Genomic DNA, 19,924 nt, shown 5'->3' on the forward strand with positions numbered 1-19,924 from the left:
AAATAGGATGAACAGAATGCATATGCAATATTATCGAAAACTACAATTAAACACAACAAAAGACTAAAGGGAGATGAATACGGTACGAGTACTGATATAAAGAGACTTCTTATTTCTCTCTCTTGCGATCAACATCGATATGCCTGACTACCGTCTGGAGAGAAACATCAAATTGTAGACTACCAAGTAGAATTGACGAAATCGTGTAGATTGAATGATTTCCCATTTGATTGTTTCCAATACTACATTGACAGGACAAGACAAGACAATCAGCTCAATTTCTTTCCAGATGCCCGACCCTGAGTTTTCCACTTCATATTTTCTTCGAAGGAGATCTGTAAAAGCGCAATTACTCACCTCTGCTAGATGGTGTTTACCTTTTCCATCCCCAGTGGAATCTGTCCAAGTTGGTTTTGGACTAATGCCATTATCAGACATAACTTTGTATAAAACCGTCGTACGTCTTGCGAATGTTTCTAGGGCGGATTGGGTAGGTTTATTTTGTGATTCTGCGATAGGTTCTACCAGTCAGCGTATGCAAAGGGGACAATGATTCTCATGTCTTTTTCAGAAATACTGCATCGAAACTTCAATATTCCACTGGACTCACTCAAAATAGCAGCGTTCACTTGATCAGCCAATCTTATCCTTCTAGACTGGTCTAAAAATCCCTTCAAGATGCTATTTTCTGGATCTGTATATGCGAATAAGGCTCCTACATCTTTAATCTCTTGCAAGTAAATAGCTCTAATTTCAGCTGACAATTTTTTAGCTTCTGAATGTAATCCTTGTGCAGCTGATAACGCATGCGTCAAAGTTTGTGTTGATGTAGAATTGGAATGTGAATTTGAATTTGTATTTGTATTTGACGCTGTTAATAATCCTGCAGGTGAAGAAGAAGATGATGATGCTGATATCCCTTGATAAGTTTGCGAATTGGTCAAATCACCTATCGAAGATGCTGGAGAGGAAGGAATGGAAGGTGATAATTGTCTAAATGATTCAATGAATTGTTGTATCTGTAAGTTTAATCTAATATGTGAAGGCTCAGTTGATTTATTCAATACAGGTATAGAATGATTAGCTTTATATTTCATATAACCTGAAGAGTATGATGAATATGGATTTGAATGCGAATTGAAGTTTGAACTCGAGCTCGAATGCCCGTTCCCGTTTGAGGAAGTGAGATTGGTGGGGATTGACTCAGAGAGGACAGAAGGGAAATTCGTATTGAGCAATTCAACTGATTTAGATATCGATCCATTTAAGATATGATTGAGGATGACTAGGTGAAGCAAGAACCAGGATGATCAGCTCAACTTGATATATCCAAAGGCGTACAAGTGAGATTACGCGATTGAAGGCGAAGAGTGATAACATCCCTTGGGTGTATCATCACCATAGACGACGAAGATCACCACTGGACGTTGGATATGTTATCCAGAAATGGACAACCTATCTATCCCACTCACCTCGTCTCTGCTCAATACCTTCCAAATCCTCTTCATTCAAGAGCGAATAATCTTTCATAGGCGACTTTGCTGCTTTTCGATTTCGATTAGACGATTCCGAGATTTCTTTCAACACACTCTCTTCATCGTCAATCTCCATCCCATCTGCATCGTCATCGTCATCTTCATCCTCATCCTCCTTTCTCGAGATATTGGCTTCATCATCGTCATCACCACCGTTCTGAGATCGTTTCGCTTGTGTTTGCGATAGTATACGAGCTGTTGATGAGTAAGCCGAGTTGTGGACATAGTTTACGATTACGTCGTGCTGCACATGCCCAGGAAGAATCAGCTATTGCATTATTACAGGAGGGGAAGAATCGCGGATTTGGAAGAGAAGGGATAAGGACGAGTATGGAGCAGGACTCGACATCTTTCAAACATGCTACACAGGACATGTAACACAGAGTAGAAAGGACCGAAGCGGTGGAAGAATCTATACTCACCAAAGAATTCATATTGGAAGTGGAACCCGAAGCGGAAGAAGAAGAAGCAGTACCGTTATTCATCTTGTCGAAAACGGGCATGAGACGGATGGATGGTATGAGATAGGGTTACTACAGAGCTTTCTACGATGCAAAAGATGGTGACGATGGTGATGGTGATAGCAGAGTTATATGAGAGTGAGAAATCGGTCTGATAGGTGAAGGGATGACTGAAAGATAAGAGGGAATGAGATGAATTGATATAGATATATACTCTTTTCTTATCGGTGCATTGGGATGGAAAGATGATGTGACTGGACTGATTTACAATAAGTTATATTATTTATAACCGGTTGAACAACCTTGAGTACTTCTCAATGCCGTAACTCTGAAAGAACAATCTCTTTCTCTCCCCTCCACTTGTCATGTCCACATTATACTCTCTGCCAGGGATGAAAGCGTGAATGCATTTGCATGATCAAAATGACAGAACACGACGCTGTATCAATGTCCTGCTGTAGCTTCATACTTGGAGCGCGATGAGAATCTGGCACTAATTCTACAAAAGAAACGCTCAAGGTGTGGTTTGGTATGGAGTAATGTTCGGAAACATATGAATGTGCATTAATAGAGTGTCCTGATGAAATGTTCAATTCGATTCCAGTACCTATCGCTAAACAATGCAAACCACCCTACACTCCCCCTCATCTGCTACCTGGTGTTCACCAAAAAATGGGTCCCGAGGAAGTGAATTTGATACGCATATAATGCTAATCACAGCATCATAAATGCAATCATCAGAGTCGAAAAACCCATAAACCCAAATCGGACTTCCATCTTCTCAGCACCATTAGCCTTGCTTGAAGTCGCAGATGCACTAGCACCACTTGAAGTTGCCGAAGAGCCGGAAGACCCAGCACCGCTCGACGATCCGCTTTGTGAAGCAGCTGTTTCTTGAGGAGGGTAAGCTGAACCTACAGCTTTGATTTCGAAAATATCGGATTTGGCATATACATCTACTCATTTACTAAATCAGCCATCACGTTTCCTTAGATATATATAGGTATTATAGATACATGTATGGCTGAATGTGAAAGGACGGGAAACTTACCGGACGAGTTGAGTGGATTAGTCAAGAGTAGAGTATATCCACCTGAAGGTGTGATACCACCTCTGGCAACCAGTCAGCTTTCGGGTCTATCCTAGAAGACGATATAGCTTACGGATTGATAGTTTTGGATTTGTCGTAGCTGTATGTGATTGAAGTGAGAGCAAGCATGGAGGTCTAACAATTGTACCGGACATATTAGCTTGACGCCCCTTGTGTCAGATCGAATCATCCATTTCTACGCCCTCAAAAGGTTAGGAGGTCGTCCATCTTCCACATTGGGGTCATTTGAGAACGAGTTGAATTATCGTTGACTGTGATCGTAAGGCAGACTCACAAGCACATTCGTATCAGAGTTACTCAAGAATACTGAAAACTGATCAGGGGAGTCTCCCTCCCAAGCTAAAGTATTTAGACTTTGTGCTACCCCTACATCATCATACCCAGGTTCAGGTCAATCAGCTTGGCGTATTAAGATATTCCAACGGTCAGCTGAAGAAGAACTCAAATACTCACACCAATGATCAGAGGTAGGTTGAGTGACCTTCAATTCTGCTTTGACAAAGGTGACGGCTAGTGCCATCATCATTGCGGGGACATAAAGAGTGTGTTCCCATCTTGATCTCTCTTATTATCGTGTTAAGGCTTGGGATCGATGTCTCCGAAGCGAGAAGAAGTGATGTAGACAAAAAGAGAAGAAAGAGAGCAAGCAAGAAAGAAAGAAAGAAAGAAAGAAAGGATGCATCGAACAACTGACTCTTTCATTCACTCACAGTGGGATGAAACAATGAAAAGAGGTCAATGCACACAATTTCATTGAAAGAAGAAGAGAAAAAGAGATTCAATACCCGCACAAGCCTCCCTTCTTCACCATCCTTCCAGTGGCACACAGCGAGTGGCAAAATCAATTCACAAAAGACGATATACTATTGGATTGGCACTTTCACTCGCATTTGCATTTGCATGATGGTAGCAATCATTATAGACACGGAAGTCCCTTGGTAATAACAGTGGAATGAAAGATACTATACAACAAATGAAGATGGAAGATATAGCGAGAGTACGAAATATTCTGGTTGATTTTCCGCCCTGCGCTTCGATTGCGTCTGTTCCCCCCTTCAAACACCATTCTCTCCCCATCCTTTAGATCCCGGTTATACCCCCGCCAAGATCCTTTCCAATTCCTTCTCATCAACACCTTGAACACCTCTTGACCTAGCCATCAATCTCAAATTTCTGTCATTTGAAATGACCAAAACTTTGATTGCTTGTTCTTCTTCTTGTTTGGCATGTGGCATACCCAATAATCTCGATCTATCGTTGAAGTGATCTTGAGCAAAAGATGAGATATGTATAATCCTATCGTCCATCGTTCGAGCTCTTTCATTTGGATCACCATATTCTTTCAAAGTGTCCATTTCCGTCCTTATCAGTAGATCAGATAGGTAATTTCCTTTTGTAGTTTGGATTTTCAAGGTCAGAGAATGGGTTCGAATGGTCGACTCCAAGTATTTGATGGAAGATTTAGCGTTGGAACCTAAAGGTGCCGGTTCTTTTGATAATCCATCTAATTCAGTCACTACTGGTAATGGAACAATCACACTCCATTGTCCACTTTCAACTACTTTACTGAATAATCCAAGAGAATCAACCAAGACGTTGGTATCGAACAAGAGCATAGTATATCCAGGGACGATGTTGAGTGATGACCGCTTGGATTTCTTCGATCGGGAATTGGTAGATTTGTTGGCGGTAGAAGGAGTAGAAAGGAGACCTTGTAGTTCTCGACGACGGTTCTGTGAGTACATCAAATAAATCAGCACCCATTTTATATATATATAAGCAGATTTCTCAGGTATCAATGAGAGAACGAGTAAACTCACTCTCAAAGCAGTCAACTCGTCATCATCATCTTGATCACTTTGATCTTCGACGTCGATTTCTCTTAACTCAAACTCCATTTCTTCTTCTCTTTCTCGATCTAATCTTCTCTTCTCCCTTCTCTTCTCTTCTTCCCTCTCTTTTTCCTTCTCTTTAGCTAATTCCTCAATCTTCTCTTTCAGCGTACCTTCCACGATAACTTTACCATCATTTGTCAATTCGAAGCCATCAACGAATTTAACCAGAATGCCTATTGCCCATTGGACTCTTTTCCATCTTCTGAAATTGATCTGACCCGGACCATCTAAATCACCAACTTCATCATCCACTATACCTTCAGATATATCTTTATCTCCATTAGGTTCAAAATTAGCTAACAGAACGTCCATTTCAGATGTAAACCTTTCTCCACCTATTCGAGGTTGAGGTTGAACAATGACACCATTTGATCCCCTTCCATTCGTTGATTTAGATTTCCAAAATCCTCTTTCGTAAACTCTTCTTCCAACCCATTCATTACCACGTAATAACCAATCTTCAGGTAATGCAGTCCCATTAGCTAATCTTTTTTCTTCAACGATTTCCATATTCGCTGAGTTTGCGAATTCTGCTAATCTTTCCCAAGGTACGAATAGTAATAAAGGTGATCCAACGTGAGGCTGGCGAAATACCGTTGCTAGAAAAGTGAGAAATATCGTAATGAAAGGATTTAAAACTTGATGAAACCCTTGGATTCGATTGGGATGAGCTAGAACGAAGTCGAATACCGAGAATGACAGTTGAAGAGCATTTGTGAATGTGATAGGTGGGGGATCATCCATTTCACCATTCATAGGTATGGGAGAAACTGTTCTCATCGGTGCATAGCCATCGACGGCGAGTGAATCAGTCGGCCCATTGTCAACATCGTCGCCTTCGCCATCTTCATCGACAACTAAAGCTTGAGCTCTTCTTCGCTCGGCGCCTTCTTGAGAAAACCCTTTTCTGATCACTCCGTTATTAGCACCATATTGCATGACACTGCCTAAGCCGACTGAAGCCATCATCATCCATTCAGTTTGGCCGATACTGGCTTTCCGGCTGAATCCATCAAGTTTGGCATCTTCTTCTAATCTTTCCATATACCGTGACATGACAGAGGAGAAGTCATCCAAAGATATACGGGTAAACAGCATTCCATGTAGACGAAGGAAAAGGTCCATCGCGGTTGCTTCTGGTAAGGAACGCTGGTTTTGCAAAGCGGAATCGAAGAGAGGTAGAATCGATTCACGGGCGGTTGGGAACTCATGTGTGACGGTTAAGCTGTTACAATGCGAGCATCAGCAGCGAAAAAGGTAAAGGAAGAGGGTGAAGGCAGGCAGGCAGGCAAGGCAGTATGAATATCACTCACCTTTTAACGAAATGATGCAAAGCTCTTCCTTCTTGGCCTTTAACATCTCGACATAATAACGCTAGATGATGGTGTAATCTACCTTCACCAGGTTTTTCAGTTATGCCCATAGTATACCAATCTCTAGCTGTTGTTCTCCAAGTTTCTTTGTCCTCAACATCCCAAGATTGAGCTACTTCAGCACCTATACTTGCACCTGAAGGAATGACTCTATTCTCTTCTTCGATATTCCCTTCTTCTGGCATATCGATCCTACCCAATTTTTGAGTTTGAGAATGGCTTTGTACGGAGGACGTTGTCGGGCCTTCTTGTACGTAAGAAGCTATGGTCATCCTATATCTTGCTAGATCACCTAAAGCTTCTATCCAAGCGGTACGGAAATTTGATAAAGCTTGATTTTCGAGTAATTCGGAATAAAATCGATATGCGTCATAAACCACGTCGGTAAGGAAATCTAACGCTGTAGGATGACCTGACATCCATGCTTGACGGAGTCTTTCCAATAAAGAATGAAATGCTGTTTGCCAAAGTCTGGAAGGAATATTGTATTTCACTGATAGCTGATGATATGATGATGGCACTAGTGGGTCGTACAGGGTTATGAGGAAATGATCATGAAGTTCAGCCAGTCTAGTTGAGATCCAAAGCAGCCATTTAGCCTGACGTAGCTTTCGAAACTGGAAACAACGGTGCAAATTAGCCAACTCACCGTTTATGTTTCGTTATCAAATCTATCCAAGCAGCAGTATCACTATCATCTATAATATCCTTTCTATCTCTGCTATAGCTATCAGCCAATCCTTTCCCGTCAAGCAGAACCTTGATGCCAGCTTCAGGATCCAGTGCCATTTTTCGATGAACTTCTATTAATTCAGATTCTAGTTCTTTGATTTCATCATGGATTTTCTTCAATATCGGTTTAACTCCGGTATCACTTTATGATCGAATCAGCTATGATTCTTGGGCTTATGGAATTATAGATCAAAGCATAAATTTAGCTCACCCATTGTTTCTACCTCTTTCTCTATCTTTAAGACTTTCGCTACCTTCACTGCTTCTTGAACCTTTCGATCTGGTATCACTATCTTTTCTTTTTGAAGGTAAGCTACCTCTTTCACTTCCTTCCCTTCTCTTCCTCCTTTCTCTTTCTCTATCAGCTTCTTCCTCTGCAGTTCTTACTACTCCTGGAACGCCTCTACGAAGTAATAATCTTGAAGAAGTAGATCCAGATCCAGATCCGAGTTCTGATGATTCGGGTATTGGCGTTGTGATAGGTGGACGTGGTTGAAAATGTAATGGATCGTGTATTGTTGGATCAAATAACTTCTTTCCGATATTCGATGATTCATTCCTTCTTGATTCGACTCGACGCCTAGGTACTTCATCTTCTGACGATGAAGGGAGACGAGGCGATCTGTCCAATTTAGCTAATTGAGGGACTGTAGGACGTGAGGGATCAAACAAAGCTCTACTAGATGAAGACTTGCTTCCTGGTCCACGGGAATATTCATCTTGTATCTCAGCTGAAGGTCTCGAAGAGGCATGCGGGTGTGTACGACGTGGAGATGAAGGTAATCTAGGAGTATTTCTTGAACTCGAGGGACTGATCAAATCATGTTAATTTTGAAATATACTCGAGACCGAAGTGAGATACGCTTACGAAGGAGGTGGTACTGCTCGACCTAGACTCTGTCCCGAAGGGGGTAAGACTCCAATTTGAGGAAGGATATTTCGATGTCTCTCTCTTTCGGGAACATCTCTCCTTGATGGTCGACTGACATATCAGTGTCAGCTAACATCTACAATATGAGGAAAGTATATGCGTGATTGAGCTGACCTCGTTCCAGGCCTAGATTCGCTTCCTACTAAACTAGCATTCTTCCTTTGCAGAGCAACAATCTTATTTGCGATATCGGCATTATCGACTTGTCTCCTGGGTCTACTTGGACCTGCTAATGGAGTAGGATCTTCCATCGTTACTGGATCCCACTCTGTTTTCAGGAAAGCATTATATATTGGTTCTTCTGAAGATGTATTGCTGTGATGTCTGTGACCTGGAAAGATGAAATCCCCTCTGTATGCTCAAATTTGTATCGACTGGTGGTGGTGGTGGTATAATATGTGTGTTACTCGTATTGTTCGCAGCTTTCCATTTTCCAAATCAACTGTCCACTCCGCAGTTCACCATTTAACAGAGGCAGTAACTACAGTCAGGAACAAAGGTAATCATGGGGAAGCACGTGACATTTATGTGGATTTTACGTAATATCTGTATACCGCACCCTCGCCACAACAAAAGTTGAAAAAGCTGTACTAATTCCTACTAGTGAACGTCATCTTGAATGCTAATATCGATCATTGTCTTGTCTTTTCTTCCCCCTTTTCAATAATCTCATTTGACGGCTCAAGTGGTTCATCGATCATCATCATGTCAAAGAAGGTAAAGGACACTCAACTTTACGATATCCTAGGGGTATCCCCAGAAGCGACTGATATAGAGTGAGTTGAACAAGCGCCATGTGGACGAACCCCTTCGTAGACGAACTACTGACAGTCAATCAGGTTGAAGAAGGCTTATCGGAAACTCGCTATCAAGGTGAGCTTTGTCAAGACTTGGCTATCTGTAAGCCCAAAAGCTGATCATCCTATTTATAGTGGCATCCCGATAAGAATCAGTCGGAAGAGGCAGAAGTCAAGTTCAAGGAAATCGGGTAAGTCAAAAGCACCTTGACCTTTTCCTCTTGTACTTTCACTACTTCTGCCCGTCCCCTCACTATCGACTCTTCGGTACTTCTCCAGCCGTTCCCCTCAATTGTCGCTCCTTGACCTACTTTTAAAGCTGTACGCAGTGCTGATCCATGCTCAATATCATAGTGAAGCCTACCAGATACTTTCCAATGCCGATACCCGAGCTTTCTACGATAAAGTCGGTAAAGATGGCATGAACAGACCTGAAGCAGAGAATATGGATCCCACGGAGATCTTTGGTAAGATCTTTGGAGGAGGTGAGTCTCACTTTCATAACTTCTTCTGTCAGCGCAGCGGCTGAGTGAGATTTGGCTTGATTCAGAGGCTTTCCTCGATTACGTAGGTTGTTATGATATGCCTACAGAATGAGATTCCGCGATGCTGATGAAGTCGAACAACATTAGATTGGAGAGATCGCTTTGGTCAAAGGTGAGCTTTCGTGCGCTCGACATCTGCGAAACAAAAGCTTATATCTCTACAAGATTTCACTACAACAATGGACGTTGTCATGACACCTGAAGAAAGAGCCGAAATGGAAGCAGCCAAAGAAGAGGGAGCTACCGATTCAACTGTTCCTGGAGACGCGGAATTAGCATCCGCCATGTCTGCTGCTGCCGTCACGTCTGATGCATCTGAAGGAACCACTACCAACCCTACCGCCGCCGCTGTAGCTGCCGAACAGTCAAATACTTCATTGGCCCATCATTCGTCTTTTTCAGCTTCTGGATCAGGATCAGTCTCCGCTCAAGGATCAGCTTCAGGTTCTGTCACTACTGGTGGAGCCGGAAAGGAGAAAAAGGGAAAAGCGAAATTGACCCCGGAGCAAAAAGCTCAATTAGATGCTTTGGAGAAGAAGCAGGAGGAGGAGAAGAAAGCCAGGTGAGCTGGCACAAGCGGTTAATCCTGAAAGACGAACAGCTCATAATTTCTTTTCGTTCAGGGTCGACGGTCTTGTCAAGAAACTCACCCAACGTATCAGACCTTTTGTAGATGCTAAACATCCCGGAGATAAAGATGATCCCGAGACCAAAGTATTCGAAAGTAGAATAAAAATAGAAGCAGAGGATCTGAAACTAGAGTCTTTTGGTGTCGAGGTGAGTCAAATCACGTTTTGCGTACGCAATGTACTGCTACTGAGTTACGCACCAATACGAGAAAGAAAGGCTGATGCACCTGGTCATAGATGCTACATACCATTTCTCAAGTGTATATAACCAAAGCTGGCAACTATCTAAAAGCTAAGAAATACTTCGGCGGTGGATTCCTCGGAAGACTGAAAGAGAAAGGTGCTATGGCGAAAGAAGGATGGGGGTTACTTGGTTCGGCGTAAGTCTGCTGTTATGAAAGGTAGGTTCCGTCGCTAACAGCAGATGATACTTTAGTATCGGAGTACAAAGCGCTATGCAGGAATTTGAAAAGCTCGAGGCTGCAGGTACTGCCACACCCGAAGAGATGGAAGCTTTAGCCCAGGATTTGTCAAGTAAAATGTTGTTGACCACTTGGAAGGCTACAAGATGGGAAGTCATCAATGTGAGTTATCGACCCACACTGCAGCTGTCATGGGCACTGACATCTCATAATCAGGTTTTGGGTGATGTGGTCGATAAAGTCCTTTATGAACCTGGATTACACAAGGATGTAGCCGTAAAACGTGCAAAAGCTATCATGACGATTGGAGGGATTTTCAGAGATGTCAAAGCTGATGAATCGGATGATGAACGACGTGAACTGGAACGGTGAGCTTTCTCAGTGATACAGCTTCGAGATTTTGAAGTGGAGAATAGGTAGCTCATATACACTCCCGTTGTAGACTTGTAATGAACGCTGGAAAGAAGAAGGAAAAGACAAAAGAGAAGAAAGCTACTGGAGGCGGTTGGTTCGGAGGTAAAGCCTCTGAAACAAGTAGTCCTAAACCCGAATCTGTCAAGGAAAAATCAACACCAGCTACAGGCGAAAAGGTGAATCTTTAGATGTGATGAGTGAGATGTTTCGTGATGGAATGACAAATGTCTGCAAGAGGCGAGTGTACAGTCAAGTTATAGCGAGGTAGACAACCTCGCTGCTAGAAATAGAAAGCTGTGCGGAAACGATACGAGTAATATGTTATAGACTTGTCTCGGTGAGAATGTTATAGATGTTATCTTATGAATATTACGTTGTTCCCTCTTCCACAGTAGAACGGATACGTCAAACTGACAAATCAGAAACTAAGGTTGTTGCCATCAGTAAAGCTTCGTATCGACCTATCGCAATTATACATGGGGTTCACTTCACCCTACGTTACTTATCACGTTACGAGATGTTTTTTACTGTATCAAATTTAAACTCAAAGTCAAATACGGATTGTTCCCACTTGGATTGAGGGTATTCTCATTGCTCATCAATTACCTGCTAAGTTTTTTTTACCTACTAATCTCTGCAATAAAAATCTCACACCTTCATCGGATTTCCCGTTTTCTTCCTCACGAACTTTATTTTCAACTCTTTTATCGATCTCACTCTTATACTGATTTTCTTTTTCTTGTTGTTTTTTCAATTTTCTCTGTTTGTAATACCTCCATGATAAGTATATCAAGCCTATAGCGACTACACATGCTCCTATACCTATTGGAAACGTGTATATCAGCTCTGATCCCAAGTCACCTGAGTTGTTGATGCATGAAGCTGCTCAAATTGAACAGGGAGGTAACGTTCGGCTGGATAGTTGTAATGAAACTCACTGATCACCCCGTTACATCTCGATTTATCCTCATTACACCAATCGTTCTCTGGTACATACTTTGTCAAGTCTGTCTCATCATCATCATCATCATCATCTCCCCTTGAGAATATGGGAAACGAGCTTGCTGTCGACAGGAAGATGGTTTGGATTAGTATGTGAACGGGTATGAGCATATTATTGATGAAGCTGAATGAGGTGTGATTAATGACTAAGTAGGTGGTGTGTCCAAAAATAGTTCTACCTTGGCGTCTTCGCTGAAAAGACACTTGATGAGCTAGGAAATATCAAGTTATACTTTTCACTGTTTGTATTGGTATCTATGTCGACCTTTTTTATATTGATCCGCGAATATACTGAGAGAAGTAGTGCGTAGAAAGATGAATCTCAATTCATCTCGTATTGACATCCGACAGTTGGGTACAGTCGCTGTATGTTAGTGATACGCAATATATGGATTAGGACTGTGTTACAGGTCAAAGGATCATTTCGACCAAAGGGGTTAGAAGATGAAAGCATTTTCTTAGCTCTAACAGTTTCTTTTCCCCCATGAAATCAAAGAACGTTCCTTCGGGCAGTTTGGTTGGTAATGCACACTTTATGCACACTTTACTAAGTGTCAGAATCAACATTTCAAAAATACATACAGTAAATAGGCGAAACATGGTATATTCTAGTCTCAGGTATCCCGCGCATATTCCCAATCCAATCCGTAAGTTTGTCCCTCATGCTTCGACAGACCAGTCCTTTGTCGAATCGAATCATTTCTTGGTTTCTCCAGGATTCTCTTTCGCTGTCGTCGTTGTGGTTTCTCCTCCATATGGTAGTCTGACTAAAACAGGTAACGGTTCTTCCGGTTCATCATCTTGTGAAGGTGAAGAAGGTCTTTCTGTATTTTGAGCTATGACCACAGTATAGATTAGCACAAAAGCCATATGACATGACACAGCTTCTCTCATGACTGAGGAGGATATAAAATATAGATATCCATGAGAGAGATACTCATTGGTCACAGAAGATGATGCTCACCGAACAAATTCAATATAGAGAATATATGAGGCCAATTCCTCAATACACCACCAACAGCTATTCAAACCAGATCAGCGAAAGACGAGACGAAATCACAGCGTAATACAATTGATGACAACCAAAAGTCTTCGAAATTGAGGCTGGGATCGAGAGATACGAAATATGACTGACCTTCACCGCCATCAGCCATGATATTACTCATCTCAGCTAATCTCTCTACTCTTCCTAATAAATCAGAAGAAGCTTCTCTTAAAGCTTGTAATCCTGCATATTCCTGTTGTTTCTGATGTAAGATTTGGAGAGATGGTGGTAAGTTTGGTTGAGAGGTTCTTGGAGTTGACATGATGCGTATAAGTTTTGGGTGAGGTGATATGAGTGAGATTCTGCTATTTTATATAGGTAATTTTGATGATAGCACTCTGTCAATTCTTCAATCCCAATGTTGACAATAATAATCGCGTTAGACTCATCCCATCTCGTTTTCCTAACGCCAGGTGAGAAAGCGGTGATGACCGACGCGTTGAGGATGATATCTGCCACGTGACAATAGTCCGAAATCCAGTCAACTACGTCAGGACATGGAGATGCGAAAGAATTTACATTTCAAGAACGAAGTTGGATGTTCGCTCTTCCATACGCATCTAGAACATCCCGCACTATCAACGGGCGGAGGAGAGCAATCGCGGAATCGTCCTTGAAGGTACTTTTGGTGGATGCAAAGGAACCGAGTAATCTCGAAGGCATTTCTCGAACCGATGATATAGCAACTTGTGATAAGTTCACGATCGACCACTCAAAATGGGTGTTAAAGGTCTTTGGTCGCTTTTGAACCCTGTCTCTCGGCCTGTCCAGTGCGTATCGTCTCACTTAGCTAAGCTATGATGTAGAAAGCTTGTAGCATTGCTGATACCTGATAAACGCTTCAGGATAGAGAGTATGGAGGGAAAGAGATTAGCTATTGATAGTTCCATTTGGCTATATCAAGTGAGCTATTGCTTATTCGAAATTAGAAACAGGAGCTAACGTAAATTGTAGTTCCAAGCTACTATGAGAGATAAAGATGGAAGAGTATTGGTGAATGCTCATGTTTTAGGTCAGCTTCCTTTCGCTTCTGGCAATGGAAACAAAGCTGAGGTTTGAAATAGGTTTCCTGCGAAGGATAAATAAACTTCTTTTTCATGGTATCAAACCTGTATTCGTATTTGATGGAGGAGCACCGGCTTTGAAAAGAGCTACTATTGTGAGCTTTTCTGATTATCGGTACAAATAGAGGGGGATAGATAGCTTATGTTTTCATGATCAACAATCAGGCTGAAAGGAAGAAGAAGAAGGCTGGGGCAGCTGCGAATCATGCTAAAGTCGCCGAGAAACTCTTTGCCGCGCAGATGAGAAGGGAAGCTGTCAAGGCTGCTCAAGCGTGAGCCTAGCTGCCGTAAAATTCTTTACTTGAACTTGCCAACCTGCTGATGTGCTTCTTCTCAGTATTGAGGAGCATAGAGCCGCTAGAAACGCAGTGACAACCAACCAATATCCAGATGAAGCAGGTGAACAAATCGCTGAAAACGCAGTATATCTCGATGAGCTAGAAGGTAGAGCAGGACCATCCCAACCTAGATCTAGACCTCCTCCACCAATAGAGCGTAATTCCTCTTCTTCAACTTCTATTCGACAATCAACACCCATAGGAGAAGTACCTACCGACCCTGAAAAGCGTCGTAAACATTTCAAGAAACATGATCCTTATCGATTACCTGAGACTACCATGCCAATGGTATCAACGACCGATAGACCAGATGCAAGATTAGCTACGGAAGAAGAACTGAAACAATTCATAGATGAAGTTTCACCTGATGATATAGATATTGAATCACCTGAATTCCGAGCATTACCTACAGAAGTACAATATGAGATTATAGGTGATTTAAGAGTCAGATCAAGACAACAATCACATAGAAGATTGGCAGATATGCTAAGAGCTGCTCCATCTGCATTGGATTTCTCAAAAGCTCAAATCAAACATCTTTCACAAAGGAACGCTTTAACTCAACAACTATTAACTGTTACTGATATGGTTGGAAAGGCACATTTGACCATCCCAGTTAGAATAGCAGCTGAAAGAAATAGGGAATATGTTTTGGTCAAAAGAGGTGAAAGTGAAGGTGGTGGTTGGGCTTTAGGTATAAGGGAAGGAACAAAGGAGAAACCAATAGAATTAGAAGAAGTCAAGTCTGATGAAAGTGAAATCAGTAGCAGTGATGGTGACTCGGACATAGAAGAGATCGAAAGGTGAGCCGAAAGTAAAGCTGAATAACATTAGTAATATTTCATTGATACTGTTTGATTTAGCCCCAAACCACCAGTAGTAGACAAGGATCTACGAGAACATCGCCGGCGAGAAGTTCTAGAAGCAATAGCACGACGTTATGCTCCCGCTAGACCATCGCGAAAGTCTTTAGATATAGCTGTTAAACCGTTTGGAGCAAGTCGAACAGCTACTTCGAAACCTCTGTTTGATGCACAAGACGAAGAAGACGAGGAAGAAGTCATTCCAACTGCGAATGATGAAGCTTTGGCTCTCGCGTTGCAGCAAGAAGAACTTGGATCTGATGAAGAAGAAGTCGATGAAGATCTGGCTAAAGCTTTGGCAATGAGTAGAAGAGATAAAGAAAGACGAGAAAGGAGTGTTACTGAAGAAGCTGATTGGGAAGTTCAAGGTAAAGAAGAGGAAGATGAGGATATGGAAGAAGTACAATTAATACCTACACGTCCTACCACTCCAGTAGAAACTACATCTACAGAGCCAGAAGAAGAGGAAGACGATGATGAGTTTGAAGAAGTAGCTACTGAACCTGGCCCATCAAGAACGCAATCTGTAACTGAGATCATCCAATCGTCCATGTCTTCTCCATCGTTGGTCGGCGAAGAAGAAGAAGTACCGATAATTACTGCTAGAAAGACCGCAGCACTGACTAAACCAGCTGGAATATCGGATCATAGACCTATATCAAGCGAAGTGATCGATATCAACGATGATGACGAAGAGGAAGATGCTCCACTTTTTGTGGGAACAAAAGAATCTTCGAAACGGCAGCAAGAAACCTTACCCATACTCTCCTCTACCTTTTCCACGATACCCCAAAGTCGCCCTTCCCCTCAGCAATCCTTTTCAGAATCGCCCGGAGATTTCCAACTCATACCGGAACTACTACCTCAAATCTCTCCCGCGCCGGCAAGTTCCAATCATGGACCCAGTGCAAAGATAAGTGTCAGCAAGCCTGTCACACCTCCCATACAGCATCAAACTGCTGCGCCTCCCCCACCCTCAACCATTCCAAAACCCAAACCCATTCAACGCATGCCATCGGCTACAGTCAGGCCTTCGCCCCTGAGGAAAGTCACACAACCGGCTTCTTCCCCTATCTCTATCGATACAGAGGATGAACCGATCTCCGCTCCACCTCCACTCCCACCTCGACAGCCTTCATCATCTTACACGGGGGCGCTGACACGACCCGAATCACCAATTGCATCTATTGACGGGCCTCGGCTGATCTCACCTTCACCATCACCGGTAGCCAGCCGACCAAATCTGTCACCCTCTCCTCCTCCCGTTCTATCGCTTGCCAATGAAGCATTACGCTTCCGGCGAGAAGTATCACCTTCGTCCGGGGAAGAAGACGATGAAGACATGGACGATTCTCGATCTATAGAATGGTCTGCATCTCCCCCTCCAATGCCCAGACCAGCACTTCAACCTACGGATTCTGCAACTACGATCCCATCAGAAGTCGAAGATCAAGACGGGGATATAACTCCCGGAGACATGGCTGCGGAAGAAGATGATTATGCGAGATTTATAGCTCAAATCAAAGGAAGAGATTTGAATGAAGTCAGAACTGAAATTGATGATGAGATTAGAATATTGAACAGCGAGAATAGGAACGCGATGAGGGATTCAGATGAAATCACTCAGACTATGATCGTTCAGATCCAGGTGTGTACTCCTATTTGGTATAATAAAAATACTTCCTAATCGGCTGTGGTTCGGCAATGCGCAAATCTTACGAAGAAACGTACTGATCTTGCTCCATATTATAGACCCTCTTACGACATTTTGGTATACCGTATATCACCGCACCAATGGAAGCAGAAGCTCAATGTGCTAAACTTGCCGAATTAGGATTGGTTGATGGGATCATTACGGATGATTCTGATGTTTTCCTATTTGGTGGTTTACAATGCTTCAAAAACATCTTCAACGATGCTAAATATGCTGAATGCTTCTTATCAAGTGATATACAAAGAGAACTTTCATTGAATCGGGATAGGTTGATATCCTTAGCTTATCTATTGGGAAGTGATTATACCATTGGATTACCGGGTGTAGGACCTGTAGTTGCCCTAGAACTATTATCTAATTTTCCAGGTGAAAAAGGTATAGATGTCTTCAAAGATTGGTGGTTGAAAGTTCAAAGAGGGTTGGATAAACCTGAAGAATCATCTACCAAATGGAAGGTCAGTTTCAAGAAGAAATATAAAAACACTATATATCTGACTGGTGATTGGCCAAATCCACTTGTTGTGAGTCATGTTCTGACTTGTACCCACGTCGCAAATAATGGACACTGATATAGCCCACAGAGAGAGGCTTATAAATATCCTGTAACGGACGAATCGGAAGAACCCTTTCATTGGGGTTTTCCAAAGCTATCAGCTTTACGAACGTCAGTAGTGAAATAGTACTCTGAACAGACTCGACAAATGAAGCTAATGACTGATTCTACGACCAGATTTCTGCACGAGGAGCTGTCTTGGTCAATATCAAAAGTCGATGATGAATTAACTCCCATCGTACAACGTATAGCTAGGAGAGGTAAAGTGAGTAACACGCATACTTTGGATCCTTCAGTAGCAAGCCAATGCTGATGGCAAAACCATTACAGCTCGGAGCATTAAACAAACAAGCTAGTTTGTTGCCTTACTTCGATCTATCAGTTATGACTGGAAACTATGCACCTAGGCGAAGGACAACGGCGAACGTATCTAAACGATTGATGTCGGTGATCAAAGCTTTCAGGGAAGCAGAAGCCAGGATCAAAGGCGAAGAGATCGGTGATTGGGGTGAGATGATGGCTGAACTAGATGAAGAAGATCCTAAAGGTAAAGGAACGGGGAAAAGACGGAAGACAATTGATAGTCAGGATGGATCAGAAATAGGGGAAGGATTGAAGAAAAGAAGATTACGTGAAGCCAGTACGACTTCTAGGGGGAAAGGTAGAGGAAGGAAAAGAGCTGGAACAACTACTTCGACTATAAGTATCAATGAATCTGAAGCTTCGACTGAAAGTTCGGCGAGTACGAGTACAAGAGGTAAAGTTAAGAAAGCACGAGGTGCTAGTGGTGGAACAAGGGGTAGAGGAAGAGGGAGAGGGAAAGGCATCGCCACAAGTACGGAAGTCATCGCAGTACCGGATGAGTAAAGGAACGTTTTTCCGGTTTGTAGCATTATTCTTGTCATTGCATGTATCTTGGAAATGTGGTTCTCGCTTAATCCGACAATGAAACGGAAAAAAGGTGATTGAGGGCTCCAATGAATCGACTGCAGAAATTAAGGAAGTGAATGTGATCCCATCCAGTCAAACAAATCAACGAATATACATCTCAGAACTCGGGATTATCGTCTACTCCTCGTCTACTTCCTCTTGCCTAGCAACTATGTTTCCACCTAATTCCTTTTCAAGTCCATTGAAAGGGTATGATCTTTGAGCTACTGGTCTTTCAGGTCGAGATGAGATGAATGCGAATGACGCGAGACCGATAAGGGAGAATGCTATTGAGAGCTGTGAGAGTGAATCGTCGTTAGTGTATGTTGTGTGACCACTACCAGCGATTGAACCGTGGAGGAAGTGAAAATGCTTACTTGTAATAAAGCACTTGAAGGTGATGTCTTGTGGACGTCAGGTCCCCACATACCAATCGCATCTTCTTCTTCGTGCAACTATCCACAGCGAACGAGTGAATTAGTTTGGCTCAGATCAAGGAGAGTCGAGCAGCAAAAGCTCCAAGATGAGTCCGATTCCAATACGACACATTCAAGCAGGGTCTTGGTCCAGAGGGGTTGAATAAAGTGGATGATCATTCTCGAATTATCCATCGGCTGACGCTATCCTATCCACCTAGCTCCTCTTCAAGTAATTGCTGCTTTTCCTACCTCGCGATTGCCATTCCGTATTCTCTCTCCTCAAGTATAGAAAAAGCACTCACAACTTCACCAAAGTTTTTCCTTTCTTGACGATCCCACCAACCGAAAGGCTCTCTTTGCTGAATAGACACATAAGGTAATTGAGGGTAACCATTTACTATTTATAATGTTATTATATCATCAGTAATAAGTCTTATCTCTCGTCGTCACATGCTTGTTGATCTTTCTCTGGTCTATTCGTTAATGAAAAGGCTGGTATACTCACATTGAGGATCAATCTCTTCTCCAGGTGCAAGTCGATTAGGGATATAAGAAGTTTCAGCTACATCAGGTGTACCTGAAGTGGTTACAGGTGAAGTTGAAGCTAATCTTATTCCACTTCGAAGCGATGATACCACCACTCGTTTAGGAAGAGCTGTGCGAAGGACTGTAGGTCGGAGCATCGTTGTTTGTTATTGTTGAGAAGTACAAGAATGGTGATGTCTACGACAAAACATGAATGCTCTTACATGAGACTAAACAGCAAGGGTGCAAATGGAGAAAGCGGATTCGATGTTCATTCCTGATAGAGAATTAGGCGACCCAGTCTGGGTCTGGGTTTGAGAGGCGCGCGAAACGGTCCAAGCCTGAATTAGGCATTCGATGAACCTTGTTTTTATTTTCCGCCTGATTTTGCCACCTACTCGTAATGCTCGGATCGATAAACAGTCAATAATAATATTCTCGTAAACCGACTTTCCACCATTCCTTGGATATCTTCTTACACCATCATTTTACCTTGAGCACCAACCTTACACCCTTTGCTCGCTCACCTCAAAGACTGGTGTATCAAGAGCATATGCTTGCTGAGATCAGGAAAGATCGACTGTGAAAAGCTGCTCAAATCCTTTTCCATCAGGTAACCTGTAATC

General features: G+C 42.5%; 7 protein-coding genes across 7 annotated transcripts; 2 read left to right on the top strand and 5 right to left on the bottom strand.

Annotated features, from left to right (window-relative positions):
• Positions 1-179: 179 nt before the first annotated feature.
• On the bottom strand, positions 180-2,020 carry IL334_003385 (uncharacterized protein; the record flags this gene model as incomplete). Its single annotated transcript, XM_062935118.1, has 5 exons — positions 180-242; positions 358-509; positions 611-1,285; positions 1,473-1,779; positions 1,958-2,020. 5 exons carry the CDS (start codon positions 2,018-2,020, stop codon positions 180-182), a joined length of 1,260 nt encoding a protein of 419 aa, XP_062791169.1.
• A 690-nt stretch (positions 2,021-2,710) lies between these two features.
• IL334_003386 (uncharacterized protein) lies at positions 2,711-3,633 on the bottom strand (the record flags this gene model as incomplete). Its single annotated transcript, XM_062935119.1, has 5 exons — positions 2,711-2,952; positions 3,048-3,109; positions 3,160-3,221; positions 3,382-3,473; positions 3,561-3,633. 5 exons carry the CDS (start codon positions 3,631-3,633, stop codon positions 2,711-2,713), a joined length of 531 nt encoding a protein of 176 aa, XP_062791170.1.
• A 565-nt stretch (positions 3,634-4,198) lies between these two features.
• IL334_003387 (uncharacterized protein) lies at positions 4,199-8,289 on the bottom strand (the record flags this gene model as incomplete). Its single annotated transcript, XM_062935120.1, has 7 exons — positions 4,199-4,840; positions 4,928-6,227; positions 6,316-6,945; positions 7,025-7,249; positions 7,319-7,918; positions 7,976-8,089; positions 8,153-8,289. The coding sequence occupies 7 exons, from the start codon at positions 8,287-8,289 to the stop codon at positions 4,199-4,201; spliced, it is 3,648 nt and encodes a 1,215-aa protein (XP_062791171.1).
• A 454-nt stretch (positions 8,290-8,743) lies between these two features.
• IL334_003388 (uncharacterized protein) lies at positions 8,744-11,033 on the top strand (the record flags this gene model as incomplete). Its single annotated transcript, XM_062935121.1, has 12 exons — positions 8,744-8,814; positions 8,878-8,911; positions 8,971-9,026; positions 9,190-9,320; positions 9,386-9,402; positions 9,468-9,492; positions 9,546-9,942; positions 10,004-10,157; positions 10,247-10,389; positions 10,446-10,593; positions 10,648-10,799; positions 10,874-11,033. 12 exons carry the CDS (start codon positions 8,744-8,746, stop codon positions 11,031-11,033), a joined length of 1,488 nt encoding a protein of 495 aa, XP_062791172.1.
• Positions 11,034-12,543: 1,510 nt separating this feature from the next.
• On the bottom strand, positions 12,544-13,154 carry IL334_003389 (uncharacterized protein; the record flags this gene model as incomplete). The annotated part of the gene is made up of 3 exons (XM_062935122.1): positions 12,544-12,683; positions 12,812-12,868; positions 12,983-13,154. 3 exons carry the CDS (start codon positions 13,152-13,154, stop codon positions 12,544-12,546), a joined length of 369 nt encoding a protein of 122 aa, XP_062791173.1.
• A 455-nt stretch (positions 13,155-13,609) lies between these two features.
• Positions 13,610-18,291, top strand: IL334_003390 (uncharacterized protein; the record flags this gene model as incomplete). Its single annotated transcript, XM_062935123.1, has 11 exons — positions 13,610-13,662; positions 13,738-13,795; positions 13,847-13,904; positions 13,957-14,051; positions 14,122-14,228; positions 14,294-15,097; positions 15,158-16,805; positions 16,910-17,392; positions 17,453-17,535; positions 17,602-17,689; positions 17,755-18,291. 11 exons carry the CDS (start codon positions 13,610-13,612, stop codon positions 18,289-18,291), a joined length of 4,014 nt encoding a protein of 1,337 aa, XP_062791174.1.
• Positions 18,292-18,492: 201 nt separating this feature from the next.
• Positions 18,493-19,456, bottom strand: IL334_003391 (uncharacterized protein; the record flags this gene model as incomplete). Its single annotated transcript, XM_062935124.1, has 4 exons — positions 18,493-18,651; positions 18,732-18,809; positions 19,076-19,170; positions 19,279-19,456. 4 exons carry the CDS (start codon positions 19,454-19,456, stop codon positions 18,493-18,495), a joined length of 510 nt encoding a protein of 169 aa, XP_062791175.1.
• Between the last annotated feature and the right edge of the window lie 468 nt (positions 19,457-19,924).

The sequence above is a fragment of the Kwoniella shivajii genome, chromosome 4, assembly GCF_035658355.1.
Source record: "Kwoniella shivajii chromosome 4, complete sequence".
Classification (NCBI taxonomy): domain Eukaryota; kingdom Fungi; phylum Basidiomycota; class Tremellomycetes; order Tremellales; family Cryptococcaceae; genus Kwoniella; species Kwoniella shivajii.